Here is a 21,428-nt window from a genome sequence, read left to right as displayed (position 1 = left end):
TTTGAAAAGTCGTTTGTTTGCAGTAACAATTTAGTAAGACCTTTTGTAGTTCCTAGCCTTTAAAATTCACCGTGAAGACTGGAAAATTCTTTAGTCAAATCTACTTGTGCATTCGTTTCTGTTTCGTCGTTAGCTATTCGTTCTTTGAAGATAATCTTCGACCTAAACTGATGTTCAAGAAACATTTAACAATAGAATACATAAAACAACTTGCAGACTTCTAAATAAATAATTGCATGTATATAACCAGGAAGATTTGGACTTTTTGCGATTACAAATAAATTAAGATCAGACATTATATTTTAAGTGCTAAAGTGACAATTTGTTAATCCGTCTATCTAACCTTTTATATTTCTTTGTGTGTAAATAATTCTATTGTTAAATATATGTTTGTCGTGATGGAAATCACTCTGACCATGACAAGTTAATCCGTTGGACACTAATCCTTTGCTATAGATACTGTTTTCTATATATGCTTTGTATGTTATTTTGTAGTCAGTTTAGGTCTTAGGTCTGGTACTGTCCGGACCTTGCTAATAAAGTTTAAAGTATTGGTATTCCGTCTTTGAATTACTATAACACGGAAATCGCCCGGTTATATATTGGTTGAGGTACCCGCGGCACGATCTTGAGCTAGTTCCCCCAAACTAGTAAATGGATACCTCCAGAAGCAACAGAATGGAAGGAACCTGGAATTACCAGCCTTGCAGAAATGGACATCCGTTTCCGATAAGAAAAGAAAATACCTGTTTGGACTTTCTGTGCAAATATTGCGGTAAGACATTGAACATTTTCACCTACCATCGATGTTATGCAGCTAACGCTCATTGTTACAAGTGCAGACATCATGGACATTTTGCCCGTATGTGTAGTTTTCAAGTGAAGTCATATGAAAACCCAAAATCGAAGAAGAAATCAAAGTCGAAATCCAAAATTCAGAGAGACAGTGACCGTATGAGAACGTTTATCGAGAAGAAACAAATGTCTCAATTTCCGTTTCAAGGACTCGAAGACAAGGAACTCTCCGTTTTTACGTGCTCAATACAGAACGAATCCGCTAAACAGAACCTAAAGAAGTTAAAAGTTTCTCACAGTAACTCGTTGAAAGAAATAGCTCTACTCAAAAGTGAAAATTCAAAATTGGATACCGTAAGAAAAGAAAATGTTATTTTAAAGAACAGTTTGGACAAAGTAAATTTGGAACGTTTAGAACATGGCCGAATAATTCAAACGATAGAACACGAGTTAGCCGAACATAGAAGTAGAACTGAGCATTTGGAAAGAGTAGTAGTTCAACTGGAAGAGGAAAACCTAAATTTAACGAACTCTAGACAACGCTTAACAATGGAGTTCAAAAATACTGACATGCAGTACAATCGCATCTTACATGATATGGAAGACACAATTCAGAGACTTAGGGCAGAGAACGTAAACAGTAGACACGACATTCAACTTCTAGATATAAAACATTCAAACCGAGGTGTTGCAATTTGCTCGCGTGGCAATCATCGGCGAGGAGGCGGATACCCACGACGATAATAAAATTCATTCGGCAAACTCGGAGACCGAGTTTAGGTGGAGTAGTGGCGAATATAACCAGGAAGATTTGGACTTTTTGCGATTACAAATAAATTAAGATCAGACATTATATTTTAAGTGCTAAAGTGACAATTTGTTAATCCGTCTATCTAACCTTTTATATTTCTTTGTGTGTAAATAATTCTATTGTTAAATATATGTTTGTCGTGATGGAAATCACTCTGACCATGACAAGTTAATCCGTTGGACACTAATCCTTTGCTATAGATACTGTTTTCTATATATGCTTTGTATGTTATTTTGTAGTCAGTTTAGGTCTTAGGTCTGGTACTGTCCGGACCTTGCTAATAAAGTTTAAAGTATTGGTATTCCGTCTTTGAATAACTATAACACGGAAAACGCCCGGTTATATACTCCACCAATATATAACCGGGCGTTTTCCGTGTTATAGTTATTCAAAGACGGAATACCAATACTTTAAACTTTATTAGCAAGGTCCGGACAGTACCAGACCTAAGACCTAAACTGACTACAAAATAACATACAAAGCATATATAGAAAACAGTATCTATAGCAAAGGATTAGTGTCCAACGGATTAACTTGTCATGGTCAGAGTGATTTCCATCACGACAAACATATATTTAACAATAGAATTATTTACACACAAAGAAATATAAAAGGTTAGATAGACGGATTAACAAATTGTCACTTTAGCACTTAAAATATAATGTCTGATCTTAATTTATTTGTAATCGCAAAAAGTCCAAATCTTCCTGGTTATATTTATCCAAAATGTCCAATGAAAACTAGACTGATAAAATCATTATTTACCAAGTTTACAAGGTGTTTCATCTCGAGGGAAATACAAAAAGCAACGTTTATGGTTTTGTGTCGGTATGTCGTGGATATAATCATTAGCTTTACCAACTTTTTACAGGAATTATGGTTGACAAGTCTATTGAATTATTTAACAATGTATGTACATTTAGAGTTTTGCTGACAACGTTAATATGAATAGTTATTAGGATGTTCATTAGATGTAAAAATCAAATGGAACATTTTGTTGATAACGATCACCGTGACTCTTACTTACATATAATCATGGCATGTTGATGAGGGATCATTTTCTTAGAAAGATGAATTCATTATAAGAATTTTTATAATAGTTCATCAGTAAAAAGTTATCAAAGGTACCAGGATTAAAATAAAATACGCCAGACGCGCGTTTCGTCTACATAATACCCAGCAATGACGCTCAGATCAAAATAGTTTAAAGCCAAACAAGTACGAAGTTAAAGATCATTGAGGATCCCAAAATTCCAAAAAAATGTGCCAAATACGGCTATGGTAATATATGACTGGAATTAGAAAATCCGTAGGTTTTTTTTCGAAATTTTTTTAAGTTTTGTGAACAAGAAATTTATAAAAATGACATTATTTGATATTCATGTCAACACCGAAGTGCTGACTACTGGGCTGCTGGTACCCTAGGGAACGAAACGTGCACCAGCAGTGGCATTGACCCAATAGTGTTAATAGTTGTCAAAGGTACCAGGATTATAATTTAATACGCCAGACCCGCGTTTCGTCTACATAAGACTGATCAGTGACGCTCAGATCAAAATAGTTATAAGGTCAAACAAGTACAAAGTTAAAGACCATGGAAGACCTAAAGTTCCAAAAAGTTGGCCAAATACGACTAAAATAATCTATGCCTGTGATAAGAAAAGCCTTAATTTTTCGAAAAAAATCAAAATTTTGTAATTAGAACATTCATAGTATTTTTTATATAAGTGCTGTATCTACATTGTGGGAACGATCCGTTATGATATCTCGGTATATTTTAGCATCCTCTTTCCTTCTGATGACTTGTATTTTAAGATTGCTTTTGTCCATTTTGATATTTGTTGTCGGACTTGGTAACTTCTTCTAACTACTGTTCAGCAATAAAAACGTCGTGGATTATACCACTATCGACTGCATTCCTTATTGAGAATTCAGTTTGTGAATGTCTATACACACAGATAGAAGGTTAAGACACATTTATTTACTTTTGATGGCTGATTTTTTTGGAATGTATCTGTATGGTGTAATTACAGTTATTTCGAATACACTATTTACAGTATTATGTCAGTATTATGGATGTTGCTTTTGATCCCTTTAAGCTATGGTCTTATTTTCGTTGTTTCTTTAAGTAAACTCGTCATAGATACCAGAATAAGGATAGTTGGGTCCAATGCACTAGACTACGGTTGACCATTAATGAGTTTCCTCGTGGATAATGCTGTCGACTGCCAGTCACTGATCAATCGAACTCTGTGTCAACTCGTAGCCTGAAGTTGTTATGGAAAAGGAGAGTCAATAATATTGTTAGTATTGGTTTTGAAGTTCTAGTTGGTATTGGTTTTTAGAGTTGCAGCTTGTTTTTAAATTTAGATAAATCAGTCAGTTTGCATACTTGTACTTTTTTCCAATTTTACGCAGCCAAACAAGAGCCATGAGGGTATCTTGATATTCTCCGACCTTGTATAGAGTAAAGTACTATTGAATTGCTAACCTTTTGTTGCGGGTTTTCTAATTTTTGCTTTGGCAATGGCTTAGGTCGAAGAGTAATGATGGTGATGCAACTGTCCGGATGTTTCTGTTTGATATTCCACTGTTGAATTTAGTAGGAAGGAGTTTCTATGAAGGTTATTTTACAGTTTTGATATGGACAAAGAAGTTCACGAAGATTTTTAGTGACTTCGTGTAAAGTGTGCAGTTACTTATCGTGTCTTTTGATCGAACGCTGTCAAATCGCATGTACCCAACCATATTATTCAGATGGCAGATTTAGCTTAGTTTTGCTGTAGCCAGTGTAGTCCTTTGACCGATGTTCTGAACATTCCACACATAAATCAAATGCGATGTCCAATGCCTAGTGGGAACAGCGTACTCTGCCAGACTTTACACCAATTTAAATTAGATATTCATGAGAGAATGAATACGAAATTTACTTATTAACCTATAATTTACGTATAAAATACTTTAAAGGAGGAGTTTTCCCTCAAGTTTCAACCCGGTTTTCCTACGGCCCATAACAATGGAAGACCGAAACTCGGATATTTTTTGTTTAATTTAAGGAAATATTTTATGTCAGTAGATGTATTTAAAATAAATTATATGTTTAAAATAATATGTGTTGTCACAATAAATTGCTTTATATCACAATGTTTTCAAGATGTCGTTTTTTGTTTCGATCTCGTTTTCGTGATCACTCTTTCATAATAATACTTAAAGATATCCTAAAAATCTCTTCACGAATTGAGTAATCGCTCTTTGCTAATAATGTGTATAGAGATATCCACAAAATATGTAGACGAATTGAGTAACCGCTCTTTGATAATAATATGTGTGGTCAGATATATTCAAAAAGTTGTGGACATATACATTTTCCGTGTCGTGAATTATTTCACTGAATCTTGATTTGTTTTTGTTTTTTTATACTTCATGCTTTTTCAGACACATAGAAATCAAAACTAATTCGAAAAGTTACCACATAAAAAGTACTAGAAAATATCAAGATCACCGACCTCCGAGGAAAATTCTGAACCGAGAGTCCGGTAGGCAAATGGCAAAATCTAAAATACATTAAATGAATGGATACCAACTGACTTTGTATAGGCATTTTCTTATGTTGAAAATAGAGATTCAATCCGGTGTTTATAGCAAGCTAAATCTTTCACTTGTATAAAATTCGCATAAAATACCATTGTATTGACAACGATGTGTGAACAAACAAGTGACATTAAAGGCCAAATTGTCAAAAAAAGGGGTACAGCAGTGAACATTGTATTATAATCTTAATCAACAAAAAAAACAAATATGTCAACAAAAAACTAAAAAGACAAAGCGCTCAAGCAAAAACGAAGGACAAGAATGCAAAAATCTACCATAGCACAATAACACAATGACGGGATGCACAAGAACCCAGGAATGAATAAATATTCTAAAAAGAAGTATTTTTAGTGTTTTTGTGTTGGATGTTTTTGGCTTGTTTTATGGCTTATTTTTTTTTTTTTTTTACATCACTTGGCCGAGAGGGGTACTTTTTTTTAAAATACAAAATCAACGAAGAATCTTGCAAAATGTGTTTTATACATAATATAGATATACACAATAGTTACATTTTGTTCAGTCAGTCATCTGGAACAATTATATTTACAATCATTTTTACACGAAAAATAGATTCATTAGTTTTCACTGAGGCATTTGTATTATGAATACTTGATATGATTAAAACTTGGTGTCCCCGTGATCAAATTGTTCATCCTGCATACCTCCATTGCCAACAGCGAGATGATATTCCTGACTTTTGCTTGGTTCAGGTGTTTCATTTTCTTTTGAACAGCATGAACAGTTTAATTCTTTGTTAAATGTTGGGGATAACGGGAAATATGAACAACAGGTAATTTTCTTAATATATTTTGTAACGTAAGGATATTCGTACATAACAGGTTTCATTGCTCCTCCTGATTTAGTGTATAAACTCTCCCGCCATTTAAGAATTCCACGCTCTTCTAATGTGCCTATAATTAAAATTATTTTACAAATTAACCAATATATGATTTGTTTGGCTGTATTCTGATTAATATAAACATTACTGAAAATTTTAAATGCATGTTCAAATTAAAGACTTGATAACGAGCAATGAACGAGTAGCCGTCAATATGTTATTATTTATTTTTTCAAAAACAGTGTTATTTCATGGATTATTTGAATTCATATTCTGTTAAAACATATTATTCGAAATTACTATGTGAAAAGGATATAATGCTACATTTGTTTTTGAGTACTCCTTCCTATATAAGAACCTCACGAGATTTTTTCATGTCTCATTGTTTTAATAGTTTGTTTAATATATGTTGCTGTATCCATCCAATAGTTATCAAAATTACCAAAATTATAATTTAATACGCTAGATGCGCATTTTGTCTACATAAGACTCATTAGTAGCGCTCAGATCAAAATAGAAAAAACCCAACCAGTACAAAGTTGAAGAGCATTGATGACCCAAGAAACTTGTGCTAAATGCGGCTAAGGTTATATATAGTTATCAAAGGTACCAGGATTATAATTTAGTACGCCAGACGCGTTATATATGCCTGGGATAAGAACATCCTTAGTGTATCGAATAACTTATACTTTTGCTAACGCTAACAGTAAATTTATAAAAATAACCATATAATTGATATTCATGTCAACACCGAAGTGCTGACTACTGGGCTGGAGATACCCTCGGGGACGAAACGTCCATCAGCAGTGGCATCGATTCAGTAGTGTAAATGACCATAAAATGTACCAGGCTTATAATATGATACATTCATTCAGGTCAACAATCAGCTTCTGAGTGCAATTTCTGTCGTGTGAATTAATTTCAGGATAACAGGTGTTCTTGTGTCATTTAGGATATCACGTTGTTCCTCGTTGTTCGTATCATTGACGTATATTATTTTATTAGCCGACTGGAACTAAAGTTAAGGACACAAAAGTTTCTAAACGGGTCAACAATGTATGCGAGTTGTCTTATCAACTTGGGAGATTATCAAAAGATGCTTTAATCACTCTAGAAACCAAAATTTAACACTGCATTTTCAACATTATGATTCATGACCAGTTCTAAAAGTAGTTTAATATCACCATTTTTGAGCAGTTTTATTATATAGAAATCATGACTATCATGACCAGATCATGTTACCTACCTGGAACCAAATTATCAAGTATAAAGCCAAGTACTCCCCCAACAAACATGGCTGTACCAAGTAACACTTTTAAAACTTGATCTAAATCTTCAGATCCTGTAAAAGAAAATTGAAGTCGTCAGTTTTTCATAATAATATTTATAAAGATTGATTTCTGACAGAGAAACGGGGGAAATGCCTACAAATACGTGTATTATGTGTTCCGTTTTTTGATAATAGTTTATTAAGAGTCAGTAGAGGTACTAACACAGTATGAAAAAAAAAATTCAGAATGACCAGTCTTTGACAATATTATCTACACAGATATCCACAAAATCTGTAGACTAATTTTGAATTTTCACTCTTTTGTTATAAACATATTGACAGAGATATCCACAAATTATGTAGATGTATAGAATGATCACTCTAATAATACGCAAATGAACAGAGGTAACAAACAAAATCTGAAAACGTATAGGGTAGTTCGTCTTTGCTGATAATATTTTCAAAGAAAAATGTATCGAGACCTTCAATAGGAACAGAGAAATTCGCAAGATCTTGTAGATAGTGCGATTTGAAGAAAAAACGTTTTTGGAAAAGCTGAAATGATATATAGAAGATAGTGAATCAAATATAATGGGAATATGAAATCAAACCCTTAGGAGGCAGATCAGTCCAAATAATTATGTATAGTTATTTGAACTAGAGGCAGATAAGCAAAGGTACATCTTTGTGTTCAGCTACACACATAGGGAATGCGTGTCACAGACTTATTGTCAATAAGAATTAGAATTTGAAATAGAGTAAAAAATGATATATTATGTTTATATTCCATTTTCTATCATGCATGTTTCATTGTCACTAGCATAACTACCGAAACATATTGCTATAAAATTATATATTAAAACTGAAACACCAAAAAGATGTAAACACCGACTGGACATAGTGCTGACTTCCACCCCCGTCACTTATTAAAACATCTTCTTCCGCTCCAGGAATACTGTACAAGCATAACTACTGATTAAAAATCCAGCTTAGTATTCAAAAGAGATAAAGATAAAACTCTGCCAAAAACATCGAAGCATATAAAAATCACAATATCGCTTTTATAACTAAGACCAGAGAGAGTTGAAAGCTGCTTAAAAAGTTGAATACATTCAGGGCATCAGAGCCTGATGGCATACCAAAGCGAATATTAAAAGAATGCTCTGAACAACTAGCACCTAAACTTACATTAATATTCCAAAATCCATCAACACTTGTACACTGCCAAGAGACTAGCTAAACGCAATTATATCAAGTGTCTTCAAAAAGGGAGATAAACATACACCAGAAAACTAAAGAGCAGTATCGTTAACATTTGTACTATGCAGGCTACTGAGACATATTATCCGAAGGCATATACTAAAACATCCAGAGAAGCACAGAGTACTTGCATCAATAAACCATGGTTTCAGATCAGGTTATTCCTTTGAAACACTACTGCTTGTCACACTACATGACTTCATGAAACCCTTTGACGCAGGAAAACAAATTGATGTAGCTATCCTGGACTTCTCCAAAGCATTTGACAGCGTGTCACATAACAAACTGCTGAACATACTGAATAAATACGGTATTAAAGGACCACTAAACAAATGGTTAGAAATGTTACTAACCCAAAGGAAATGAATGCTATTGTTGATGGAGAGGAATCAGAAGAAGCTTCAGTTTACTCCGGTGTACCTCAAGGTACCGTACTAGGACTACTTCTATTTCTCTGCCACATTAACGACCTACCAGATGCAGTTAAATCATCAGTCAGACTTTGTGCAGATGACTGCCTTCTGTATAGGAACATAAATAACCAACATGACCACATACTCCTACAGCAAGACCTAAAAAATCTAGAGATATGGGCAAAAAAACTGGGGCATTAGCTTTAATGCAAAGAAGGGCTATATTCTTAGCATCAAGAACAAAAGCCAGAACATGTACAGACTAGACGGACATGTACTACAACAAGCCAAACACAATCCATACAGAGTCTGGCAAATATCTGAAGAACTAAAACGGACTACGCACATCTCAAATGTAGCCAAAAAAGCTTTCTTAGAAGAAATCTACGATTCTGTCCAAAAGATTGCAAAAAGACAGCATATATATATATATATATATCATTAGTACGATCAACAATATACACAACATGCTATAAATCAATTGGAAGGAATACAACACAGAACAGCAAGATTTATTACAGGCGACTACAGATGTAGAGAAGAGGGGTCATTCATTTAAATGATAGCCGAGTTAGAACTAGACAACCTACAGTCGAGAAGAACAAGTCAACGGCTGGTATTTCTGTACAAAGTGGTTGAGGGTTTGGTCCCAACTATTAATCCCGACGATTTTCTTGTTAAATGTAAACCCAAGAGAAAAATAAAACCTAAAACATTTGACAATTTCGTATGTGCCAATATGGTGACCAATACAGTGAAAAACAATACGAATGCACTAGACACTATTCCTTACATTATTGATCCATATAAGAACTATCTTTATTGTCAAGAGCATACTACATTTGAACCAACTGAAAGACATCGTATGCGCTGATACAGTTGAAAGCTTCAAGGCAACTCTCAAACACTGTCAATAGGTATCTCTCTCTCCCGTTGAGTAAAAGCCAATATTGGCTTCTTCAACGTACTCATACAGTTACAGATACAGAACTAATTATGTTTAGTAATTGTGAATTTTTATATATCATGGTTTAAATTTAAGAGAGATAACCGTAATGCCACAATGTACTATGGACAAATTCCAAGAGAAGTTCATTTTGTAAGACTTTTTTCATTAATGAGAGAAAACGTTGGCTGATGGATGTAATTATTTTCAGTTTATGAATTTATAAGGATCTGACGTACAGGCAAATGTATATACCGGAATTTCCAGTGATAAGCCAATGAGAACACGACGATCAAAATACTTACCGGTATCAATGGCATCTGTATTTTGACTCAACCATTGAGGAATCATTAATCCAAGAATCATAGATATAGCAAGAATTGTTAGATTTCTAGTAGATGAAAAATCTATAAACTGCAGAACTGAAATTCCAACAGCTGCCACCATACCAAAGACGATGGTTAATGTCCCGCCAATTATTGGATCTGGGATGAGTGTTAACACTGCACCAAATTTACCGATAATCCCACCAATGAGAAGTATTAAACCTGCAACCTGGAACACCCGTCTACTTGCTACCTGAAACACGGGATGAATATACCTACTTTTATAACTTTCAAGTAAAGTATCGCCTTCACTAACTTATGTTCACCCTAGCGTTAAATAATGACATTGCAGCTGATTTTAAGGAATGTTTAGCTTTTGATACAAATAGTTTTTAACTGTTTTTAAATGTCAGATAGCAAATTTTACATGCATATTTTTAGGTCGTATAGCTCTTTCATATTTTTGGTTCTTCAAGTATTTGGCATTGCGCGTTTCTGATGAAGGTAAATTCAAAAAAGCCCTTCGGACGTATGAAATCTATAACATTTTCTATTTATTTGTTCCAGGATGAAAATATTGTAATGACCTATATCTTATAACTATTTATTCACTGATGTGTACATTAGAACGACGCAGAGTCACATTTATAGGTGGTATCAGTATATCTTATAACTATTTATTCACTGATGTGTACATTAGAACGACGCAGAGTCACATTTATAGGTGGTATCAGTCCGCAAGGTGATCTAGCTGTTACCCTAAATTGGACATATAATTCTGACTCCGTATCAACTAGTCTTTTTTAGAATTCAAGAGGTGGATTTAGTGGGAAAAACTGTTGTTTATATAAAGGAAATCACTAAGGCATGACTTGAACGTGCCACTTCTCAGGCAGTCAGTAGGTCTCTCCCTTATAAAATTTTCTGGATATGCCACTAAAGTCTTTTCATATTTGGAGAACAATAGGAACATTTCATCACATATATACTTTGGTTTGATCCAGATTGGAACTGTGGATCGAATGGTTAATGACAACAGTGTTTTTTTTATCCAGGTTCTTCTAAGTCACTTTGCTGCTTTTTTTCTGTTTAATTTTTGTTAATTATTTTTTTTTAAACTTTTTTCTAAAATTTTAAGTAAACTGCTCTCAATGAAAGTTCACTAATAAAATAAATAATCTTATCTGTTTTATTGGAAAATACCTTAGTGATTCCAATTGCTCCAATATTTCCACTGTATGATGTAGTTGCATGTCCAGCACCAACCATACCCGATATAATACTGGAGAAACCTTCCGCAGCTATGCCTCGGTTAATTGCATGTGGTGGTGGTGGAGATGCATTAGATATGCGTGCTGCGGCGAAATAATCACCAATGGATTCTATGACAGACGATAAAGTAGCGCCTAACATCCCTACAAATCCTGCAGCCGACACAGTTGGAATGCCAAAACTGACTGAGATAAAAAAAAAAAAAAAAAAAAAATGTCATTATTTTTTCTAGAATTAAATATTTTGACTGGCAGCTAGATGAATCGAAAGGATACATTACAACATCTTGCATTTTAACGTTTTGGAAGATATTTAAGAACTAAATTATAACGTCCAACACAAACATTTAATCTAAGCTCTCAAATGGACTTCGTCAGGAAATAGACATACACCAAGCCGACCTCCGGGCGTGTATCACCTTGAATAGAAATATACAGAAGATTTGCTACATATGGGGCAGGCTTATCAAGAGGCAATTACAATGAAGAATAAAATAAACATGTGGAAGCACAAAATGGTCCAGTCCGAATGAAGCGGCTAGGTCAGTTAGTAAATTTGGGTGTACATATTTGTTATCGATGCTGAGGGGGAATGAATTGAGATCCTGCTAAAAGTCTTCTTAACACTTGGTTTTATATATCTATACTTATAACATGGGTATCGAAAGGAGAACCAATCAATGTATAATATAAACTCAAGTCGTGACTTTTAAACACTTGGTTTAATATATCTATACTTACAAGGTAATGGAAAGGAGAACCAATCAATGTCTGATACAAAATCAAGTCGTGACTTCTAAACACTTGGTTTAATATATCTATACTTACAAGGTAATGGAAAGGAGAACCAATCAATGTCTGATACAAAATCAAGTCGTGACTTCTAAACACTTGGTTTAATATATCTATACTTACAAGGTAATGGAAAGGAGAACCAATCAATGTATAATATAAACTCAAGTCGTGACTTCTAAACACTTGGTTTAATATATCTATACTTACAAGGTAATGGAAAGGAGAACCAATCAATGTCTGATACAAAATCAAGTCGTGACTTCTAAACACTTGGTTTAATATATCTATACTTACAAGGTAATGGAAAGGAGAACCAATCAATGTATAATATAAACTCAAGTCGTGACTTCTAAACACTTGGTTTAATATATCTATACTTACAAGGTAATGGAAAGGAGAACCAATCAATGTCTGATACAAAATCAAGTCCTGACTTCTAAACACTTGGTTTTATATATATATACTTACAAGGTAATGGAAAGGAGAACCAGCCAATGTCTGCTACAACATCAAGTCGTGAATCTGTTCTCGCTTTATATGCCGGTGCTTTAGGGTCATTTGTTAAAGTATCCGTTACCGTCAAAATATAGGACAGAATCCAGCATATACCAACACTAAGCAGTACCTGTTTGATTGGATAAGAGTTATTATAAAATGTTTCATAGATAGCAGAAATATGTAAGAATCACCAAAGAGCCAATCTTTCAAACTGCTCAACCGTGTAAAACTGCAATTGTTCAACTACTTACTCCATACATTTTTTTAATTAATGGAAACATATATATTATTTGTTTGGCCTTGCCAGGATGTTTATTTTATACGACCAGTAAAACTCTTATACGTTTTATGGTTTTTTCATTAACTATAATACTTTTTTTTTATAACAGTTCAATTATGTCAATCCCTTTAAATCATTTTTTTTCAACAAATATGTGTTTAGAATTGAATTAGGTCAATTGATCAAGTTTCAACTTTTGTGCGCTTTTATAAGTTAGTACTGCACAGAATGACACCTACTAATGTAGCAAAGAAATATATAAAAAAAAAGATTTATATCAATTGCGCCCTTAAAATATACTAGTACACACACACTTTTATATATCGGTTTATTTTTGGTTAAGTATTTCGTAACGTTTGCTGTTTCATTGAAGCATACCCCATGTGTAATGTATATATTAGTAAGGTTTGCTATAGTTGATATTACTAGAACTGTGTCATTTTGGTCTCTGGTGGAGAGTTATTTCGTTGGCAATCATATCACATTTATTCATATATTAAGTATAAAAATATATATTTTCGATAAAAATCCTTCAATATCAATACATAACCTTTATTATTGCTAGTATGTATATGTGTTACATAAAATGTGTTGCTACTAAAATATGTGTAATGCTATAATTTTCAATAATAGGCGATCCGGCTTTCTCAACCATTGACCTCGAGACGATAAAGTCTATAGTGCTGAAAGTGGCGTTAAACACCAAAAAAACAATAAATAAACCCATTAATTGCCTTGGGAAAGAATTATATATCTATGTAGGCTAAAAAAACAAAAAACTTACTGGCATCAGTTGAAACACTGGATATCTGAACACGTAACATTTCTTCTTCAAACTAAAGCCAAGACAAGGAACTCGGACACGTCCAATAATCAAAGTGAAAAATCCAATTAAAACCAACGTTCTGTAATAATAAATGTGTGCTTAAAAAACGAGTTCTAAAAGATGGAAATATTGTTAGGATTTTTCTATTTGATACAACACTAAATAATATTCATCATAAAATAAGTTGTATGAATTGATGTTTAACAAGATATAGTTCTGATCATATTTCTGTACCAAACATGGAAAAAAACAGAAGTGAATAACTTGAATATTTCAAATTATTCCCTATAGTTTTGTTAGAAGAATATATCATTAAAACTTTCGGATTCTTGGAAATCCGAACAACGTAAGAACTACCGTTCGTCTGTTAACTGTTTCAATTTAATTAGAATAACGATCTTTCGTACTTTCATCGACGATCTAAGATGGCCATATGAGTATAACGAAATCAGATACCTATATTTTAATAAGATTGTTGACTTTTTTTGCTGTAGTAGTTGGTATTATTGAAAATGTGTATAGAGGTTTGCAGATTAGAGAATAATGAGAAACAGTATAAAGAATAGAGAAAAATGGGCCACACAATAAAGACTAGAGAACAACGAGGACCAAAAATATACAGAAAAGAGAATAATGGAATAAATAATAGAGAAACATGACCTAACAAATTAAAGACTACAGAAATGACCCTTATCAATGAAGAGTTTATATATCAAATACAATTCAGATAAAGATTCAACTTACAACATTGCTATTCCCCAGTGTGTTCTGTTGAAGTCTGCCGCGACAGCAGTGAGTGAAAGTCCTATTAATGATATAGTTGGAGCTATTGTTAGAGGTCCAATGTATTTCAGTAGAAGACCCATAATGCCAGTAATTCCCAGAATGACTTGGATCAGTGATGCAAGCATCAAATTTCCCTGAATCTGAAAAATAACATGCACCTTGGATTATTTTTGAAATATTTTGAAACGAGGTTTCGAATGTGCCACACTTATCACATTTCTAATGGGTGTTTTAAAAATGCAAACAAAATAACAGTCTAAAGTTCTCATACTTTTATTTGATTGATAGAAAGATCGTACATTAGGACCTGTAATAGCTATATGGGATGATACATCGAAGATGAAAATAATATGTATTCATTTATTTATTAGATAAGTAAGGTAGTCGAAATGTCGAACCGTTGTAAAGTCAAAGAAGACAGATCACATCAGAAAATAATAATTTATTAGGAATATGAAGTCATTTTTTCATTAAAGGTTCGACTTTTGAGTTGATCAAATATTTCAATTCAATTGTCAAGTTCACGGATATATCTGATTTGTAAAAAATAATAAAAAATAACGATTATTTTTATCGCTATCAATACTAACCTCTCTGAGTCTGCTCTGCCATATCTCATCTTTCTGATCTTGGTTCATAAAAGTCGTAATATTTGTTCCATTTGCTGATGGAACTGAAATAACATATAAACCGTGTTTTGTAATTCTATACATTGATTATAATGGCATTATTTTTTTGGTTCATATTTTAACATAATTGCACAGTACATGTATACGTAGTAGCGTATTTAAAATGTACCTCCCTAATAGTGCTAGGGTGTCATTAGGTTAACATATTGGTTTCCTTTTCCACTCACACCATATATGATAAATAAAAAAGTGTTTTATGCAACTATTAATTACTGTTTTGGCTAAACAACGAGTGCGGCTGCCACATGTGAAGCAGAACTGATTACTCTCCTAACAATTTTTGTGGGTTGATATTGCTCAGTCTTTAGTTTTCTATGTAATGCCTTATGAATTTAATCGTCTTTTCGCCGTGTTTTATTTCTTGTCAGTGCGTTGATAGTTTTTCTTCGACTTGTTACTTGTTGAATGTTCTCTTAGTATCTTCCGTCCGAAGCTCTTTTTGACTTTAAATTATGCTTTTGTGATAGACATCATTGAGATGGGAGCCATCTATGTGGGCCCCGCTGTGAATAATTTTGGTTACACATTTTGTATCTTAACCATAGGACATGGGGTTGTCATCTGAAAATAAAGTTTTTTGTACCTTGACCTTTGACCTAGGAAGTTGTACATAAATCATGGCACACCCTCTTGTGTTGGTTAATATACATGTCAAGTATAAACTTGGAAATCAAAACGGTTCTCAAGTTATAGAGCGGACACGATCTTTACCATTATGGCATAGGACATGGGGTTGTTAACTGAAAACAAAATGCTTGACCTTGACCTTTGACTTAGGAAGTGGTACAAAAATTATGACACACCCTTAATTAGGTGTTAGTAAATATATTATAAATACCAAGTTTAAAATGTGAAATTAATAAAATTCCACCTCTAGAATGAAGATGTTCCACTCGCTTTTTTTTTGCAATGACATTTTCTGTTGGCATATCGTATAACAACACTATAATTCTTTATTTACAATTCTTACTTTCCAATCTAATTAAAATATTGATCTCTGATTACGTTATACTACATAATCAGAGATCAATATTTTAATTAGATTGCTTACTTTCAAGACTTGTTGGACATTTCCATTTCTCTAAAGACATCATGGCAACAATTGGAGCAATAAAAACATGCGATCCTCCTTGTATTATTCCTAATCTACAAAAGGAAACAATATGATGTCGTAACATGTAATTGGATATACTGCATTTATCATGCTTTATAGATTGAATGACCTTCCGCTAAATCAAAAGTACTAGAAGTAGAGCATTGTGCACCACAGTCACGTCTCAGTCCTTACAGCTGAACGGACGTGCTGGGTCAGCTCTCCTTTACCCGCTATCTTCGATGAGGGTTTATTGCTAGATGGTCAACGACATACTACTAAGATGACAGAAACCAATCCATGCCGTACAGAGAGACGTAGTAGTTGGCGTACCCGCGTTAACATGCCTCCAAAACCATTGTCTATTATGGGGAGTGTCATGCCGATTAACGTCCGAGGGCTGTATCCTAGGCTGTTGGGTGATACGACCTTCATTTTACTGCCTCACGGCTTTGGTCCTGATAACGCTTCCTGTCATCTTTAGAACTACGTCCACGATTCATCTGCCAGTACTCCTTCATCGAGGCTAGCGGGCTGCCAAGATGACCAAACTGGCCCTGAAAGCAGCCGTTAGTGAAGAAAAACATCAAAATAGTAAACAAAGAAAAATCAACTCACCAAAACCAAGATGGCGGCCTACATATTGCGACCTCCACTACTTGTTCCTGACCCATGGCATCAAATCATTTAAAGCTCACCAAACGCCTTCGGGCACCGAGCCGACCGTGCGAGGGCCGAAAGGCCAGTCAAGGTCGTTAAACACTTCCATATATATTGTGCACCAATCATAACATCTTGGTAAAAACTATAGATACCGTGAATCGATCGGACTAACACACTAATGTGGAGTAAACTGGAGCAGATTTCATGGTATTTCGTGAATGTTAATGTTATTCATTTTTTAATTATTTTAGTCATTTCATTTAACTTAATCATATTCAATCATTTCATGTGTCTTTTATTGTTTTAGTAATATGTGTGAAGACCATTCATCTCCGTCGACATTAATGGAAGATATATAATCCAAAGATCCTTATTCTTGTTTCCTGTATGAATCAAATAAAGAAAAGGAAAACACTCAAATAATTCATATTAACGAAGTGTACGAACAAATATATACTGTAAAATTAGTTATCAAAGGTACAAGGATTGTATTTTATTACGCCAGACGCGCGTTTCGTCTACATAAGACTCATCAGTGACGCTCGGATATTAAAAAAAGTTATAATAACGCCAAACGAGTACAAAGTGCAAGAGCATTGGGGACCAAACATTCCAAATAGTACTTACCTTACCCCAAACGTTGTTTGTAAAAGTGTAGCAATTCCACACATAAACATTGAGATACTTAAAAGTTGGGCAATGACATTAGCCTTTTCCTGTGCTGGAAATAAGTCGGTACATAGCTGGTCCCCGAGAATAAACGGTATGGACAATGTACTTCCAATACATAATATAGCTTGCTAAAAAAAGAAAAAAACAACAACTTTACAATAGATTTGTACTTTGTTTTGTATTTGCAAACGTTCGTCGCTATCAACAACCAGAACAACTAAGGAATAATATATAACTGTCTATAGAGGGGATGCTATAACAGTAAAACAGATACATGGTGAAGATCAGTTCCTTTCTGCATGTGATCACTTTTCTTATCTGCTAAACATCTATACGCGCAATTTGTCGATAGTTTAAATCATAACTTCTTGTTTGAAAAAAAAAATGGCCATCATATATTGCTGAATTATTTTTTTTTGGCTATGGACAACTTATTTCTTTCCGAATCTTTTACAATTCAGTTGTTAAGTCATAAATTGTGTAAGGAGTCCAGTAAAACAAAAATGTCTCGGATTATAACTCATATAAGGGAACGTCAAATGACAGGTTTTGAAGACTTCAGCCAATCGTTTTTTATAAAATCTTTAAAATTTCTAGAAACGTGAAAACAAAGGGTTGGCAGATCCATATATAGGGAATCACTGATGCATGACTGGAGCGGTCCCCTTAGGCCAGTCAGTACCCCCCCCCCCCCCTTTTTTTACAAAAAGAAATGGTTCCGCCACTGGGTATCTTAAATGACTATATTCAAACATTATAGACAATTTTCTAGCTTTAGGTTGAAATAAGTAGCAGGAGTTGATAACGAACCAAATCTATGTCAAATAAATAGATCAGTAGATGCATAGAAGAGTGTTGTTTCTAATATGATTATGTGATTATGTTATGATATCATTTCCTAATCGGATGCTCAAATACGCTCAGATAACCGAATTGATAATTTGACCATTTTAACTTCCTGTATCAATGTGATGTTTTAATATAACTGGTCGAATAAGGACAACGCTTAGTTTTTAAATCTGTTCCAGAGAATTTCCCTAGAACTTAACTGGACACTTTTGGCGCACTATATATTTTACAAGGCATATATCAATAATTTGAAAATGTGAAGCTATGAATTATGTGTTAATGTTTTGAATGCTGAAAACAACTGTGAAAATGATTAGTCCAAAGGTAGATAAACAGAACTTCGGATTAACACATTCGAGATATCGACTTGAAATATTATTAAAATTGGTTATCGCATTTTACCCCGACCCGCATCGTGTTGATTCAAATCATAGGACCATAGGATCAAATTGTTTCAGCTAGAAAGGGTTGTTAGGAAAGCATGGTTCGATCATGATAACTACATGTATGGTAAAGAAGATATAAGTCTAATTCAAGTCAAAACATACCATGTGAATGAATGTCTGTTAAGTTTTTAAATCGCACTTTAATGTTATAAATTATATGGTTTCTGTTTACACTTGTGAATACAGATTTCTGACATGTTGGTATTGGACAGATATTACTTGTTACATAATTCCACTAAGACCCACACCCTTTAGGAGCAAATATGTAGACCTATTCATTATATAATAGTTAAACCACAGAAAGAAGTATTACTTTGAAAGTAATTTTATTCGTGGGGAACCATTTTTCGTGGTTTTCGTGGATAAAGTCACCCACGAAAATCACGAAAATTGTTTCCCCACAAATAAAAGTACTTTCACAGTATTTGAACTAGATTTTTTGTGGAGAGAAAGGGATTATCTGCATGAGCGTGTAGGATTTTTTAAAACTTTTATTACAATAAAGTACTGCTATTAAGTCTGATATAAATAGCAACCGTAGTCTCAGCCATATTTACATTAACGGTACCAAAGTTACAGCACCAGATGCGCATTTCGACGATTACGTCTCTTCATCAATACGAATGTTTTTAGCTCATCCTAAAGTATAGACACCTTTTGGTGTTTAAGATTATATTCATAAGGCACTATAGTCTTAAAATTATCATTTTTAACAATAAATAGAAATATTATACACTGTTCATCGAGTACCCAATAATTACCAAACCCTATTTTATCACTCACTTTCCATGTTTAATTATAAATGCCACAAGCATTTCAAATAACTGAAAATAATTGTATATCTATTTTTTCAACGTTTGAACGTAAAAAAATGAAGCAGATTAATTTTTCTACATCAATTTGTTTATTTACAATTCTTCAACTTAGATTTAAGACAAATGAGAATGGATGACATTTAAATAAGAAACGACAGTTAAGATGTTTAACAGAATATGCACTTTACATAAAATTGTGTTTCTTTTCTCGCTATTGAATATTGCTAGACTGTTAGCTTTTCCTGTTTGAATTATTTTTCAATAGTCATTTTAGGGCCCTTTATACTAGATGCTTGCTGTTTGGTTTGAGCCGAGGCTCCGTGTTGTAGGCACGGTACTTTGACCAATAGTTGGTTACTTTTAAGTTTTTACACATTGTGACTTGGATGGAGAGTTGTAGCGGCACTCATACCATATCTTCTTGTATATAATTTAAGAAATTAGACCTACAAAGAGACCAGAAGCGGTTGACCAATTCTAAACAAGCAATAGAAGGAAAAAACAAATGGGAGATGGTATATTCATTTTACCTTGAATAATGATTGAAAATGATCACGATGTGGCTGTATATTTTCGTTCTTGGAGTTTGCTATTTATCTATGGTTTATTTCTGTATAACTTTCAGAACATATCTTATAACTGGATTGCGTTCAATGTCGTAGCTGCTACGTAGTGCTACGTTGATTTTTGTATATTGAATGTGTAGTTAGCCATTAATTTCTACATATACATTAATAGCAGGGTTGAGTTAAATATCGTAGCAGCTTCGTAGCGGCTATGTAGCTGCTATCAATTTCTATGTAGCAGCTAGTCTATAGCTACACGTTCAATAGTCAAAATCTACGTAGCCCTACGTAGCTGCTACGATATTGAACTCAACCCTGCTACATAACTGCTACGATATTGAACAAGACCCTCGGTTGCGTTCCATATCGTAGTGGCTATGAAGTGCTACGATATTGAACGTAACCCAGTTCTCATTCTGAATGCGCACGTAATATTTGTCAGGTCTCGAGTAACGATGATGTATTATGAAATTCAAAAATTCTAGTCATGAATGTAAAAATTAACAATGAACATGATGAACATGAACATATTTATATATTTGGAAGAATGGGAGCGGTTTGAATAACAGACAAGACGAAATCATGAGATAAAGAATCATGAAAAGTAACATGAATAAAAGAACATAAGCCCAAATGTACTCTATCTTCGGACCAATACTTACGGGACAGCCTAACATAGGAAAAAATTAGGCCTTCCTATCAAAACAAACTTTCATTATAAAGATTGAACTTTTTTTCTATACATTTTCAAAACATTAATGCTGGACTTAAGTAAAAAAAAATAGTTTTGGTTAATTCTTACCTGTAATGCAAAAATGAAACACATATGAGGAGAAGGAACATCTTCAACATGAAAGAAAACGTCGTTATCCTGTGCACCCATATTTGTTTTCTACCTGAACAGGTATTGATAGTTAATAAGGCCATGC

The 21,428-nt window shown here is 33.7% G+C and overlaps 1 protein-coding gene across 2 annotated transcripts in view; it reads right to left on the bottom strand.

The window, feature by feature from the left end:
• Positions 1–5,656: 5,656 nt before the first annotated feature.
• The window catches only part of LOC134716071 (solute carrier family 23 member 2-like), a 31,309-nt gene continuing 15,537 nt past the window's right edge, over positions 5,657–21,428 (bottom strand). Inside the window, exons 1-11 of one of the 2 annotated variants that reach the window (XM_063578811.1) lie at positions 21,302–21,423; positions 17,779–17,951; positions 16,447–16,541; positions 15,297–15,379; positions 14,665–14,846; positions 13,879–13,999; positions 12,785–12,941; positions 11,454–11,707; positions 10,230–10,503; positions 7,282–7,377; positions 5,657–6,108 (exon numbers count right to left, since the gene is read on the bottom strand). In XM_063578811.1, the coding sequence (XP_063434881.1) occupies positions 5,816–6,108; positions 7,282–7,377; positions 10,230–10,503; positions 11,454–11,707; positions 12,785–12,941; positions 13,879–13,999; positions 14,665–14,846; positions 15,297–15,379; positions 16,447–16,541; positions 17,779–17,951; positions 21,302–21,382 (1,809 nt within the window). In that variant the 5' untranslated portion in view covers positions 21,383–21,423 and the 3' untranslated portion in view covers positions 5,657–5,815. Of the gene's footprint in view, positions 6,109–7,281; positions 7,378–10,229; positions 10,504–11,453; positions 11,708–12,784; positions 12,942–13,878; positions 14,000–14,664; positions 14,847–15,296; positions 15,380–16,446; positions 16,542–17,778; positions 17,952–21,301; positions 21,424–21,428 lie in introns of those variants that run through there. The other variant, XM_063578809.1, reaches the window with a different exon arrangement.

The sequence above is a fragment of the Mytilus trossulus genome, chromosome 4, assembly GCF_036588685.1.
Source record: "Mytilus trossulus isolate FHL-02 chromosome 4, PNRI_Mtr1.1.1.hap1, whole genome shotgun sequence".
Classification (NCBI taxonomy): Eukaryota; Metazoa; Mollusca; class Bivalvia; order Mytilida; family Mytilidae; genus Mytilus; species Mytilus trossulus.
This window is presented reverse-complemented; position numbering and strand designations above follow the sequence as displayed.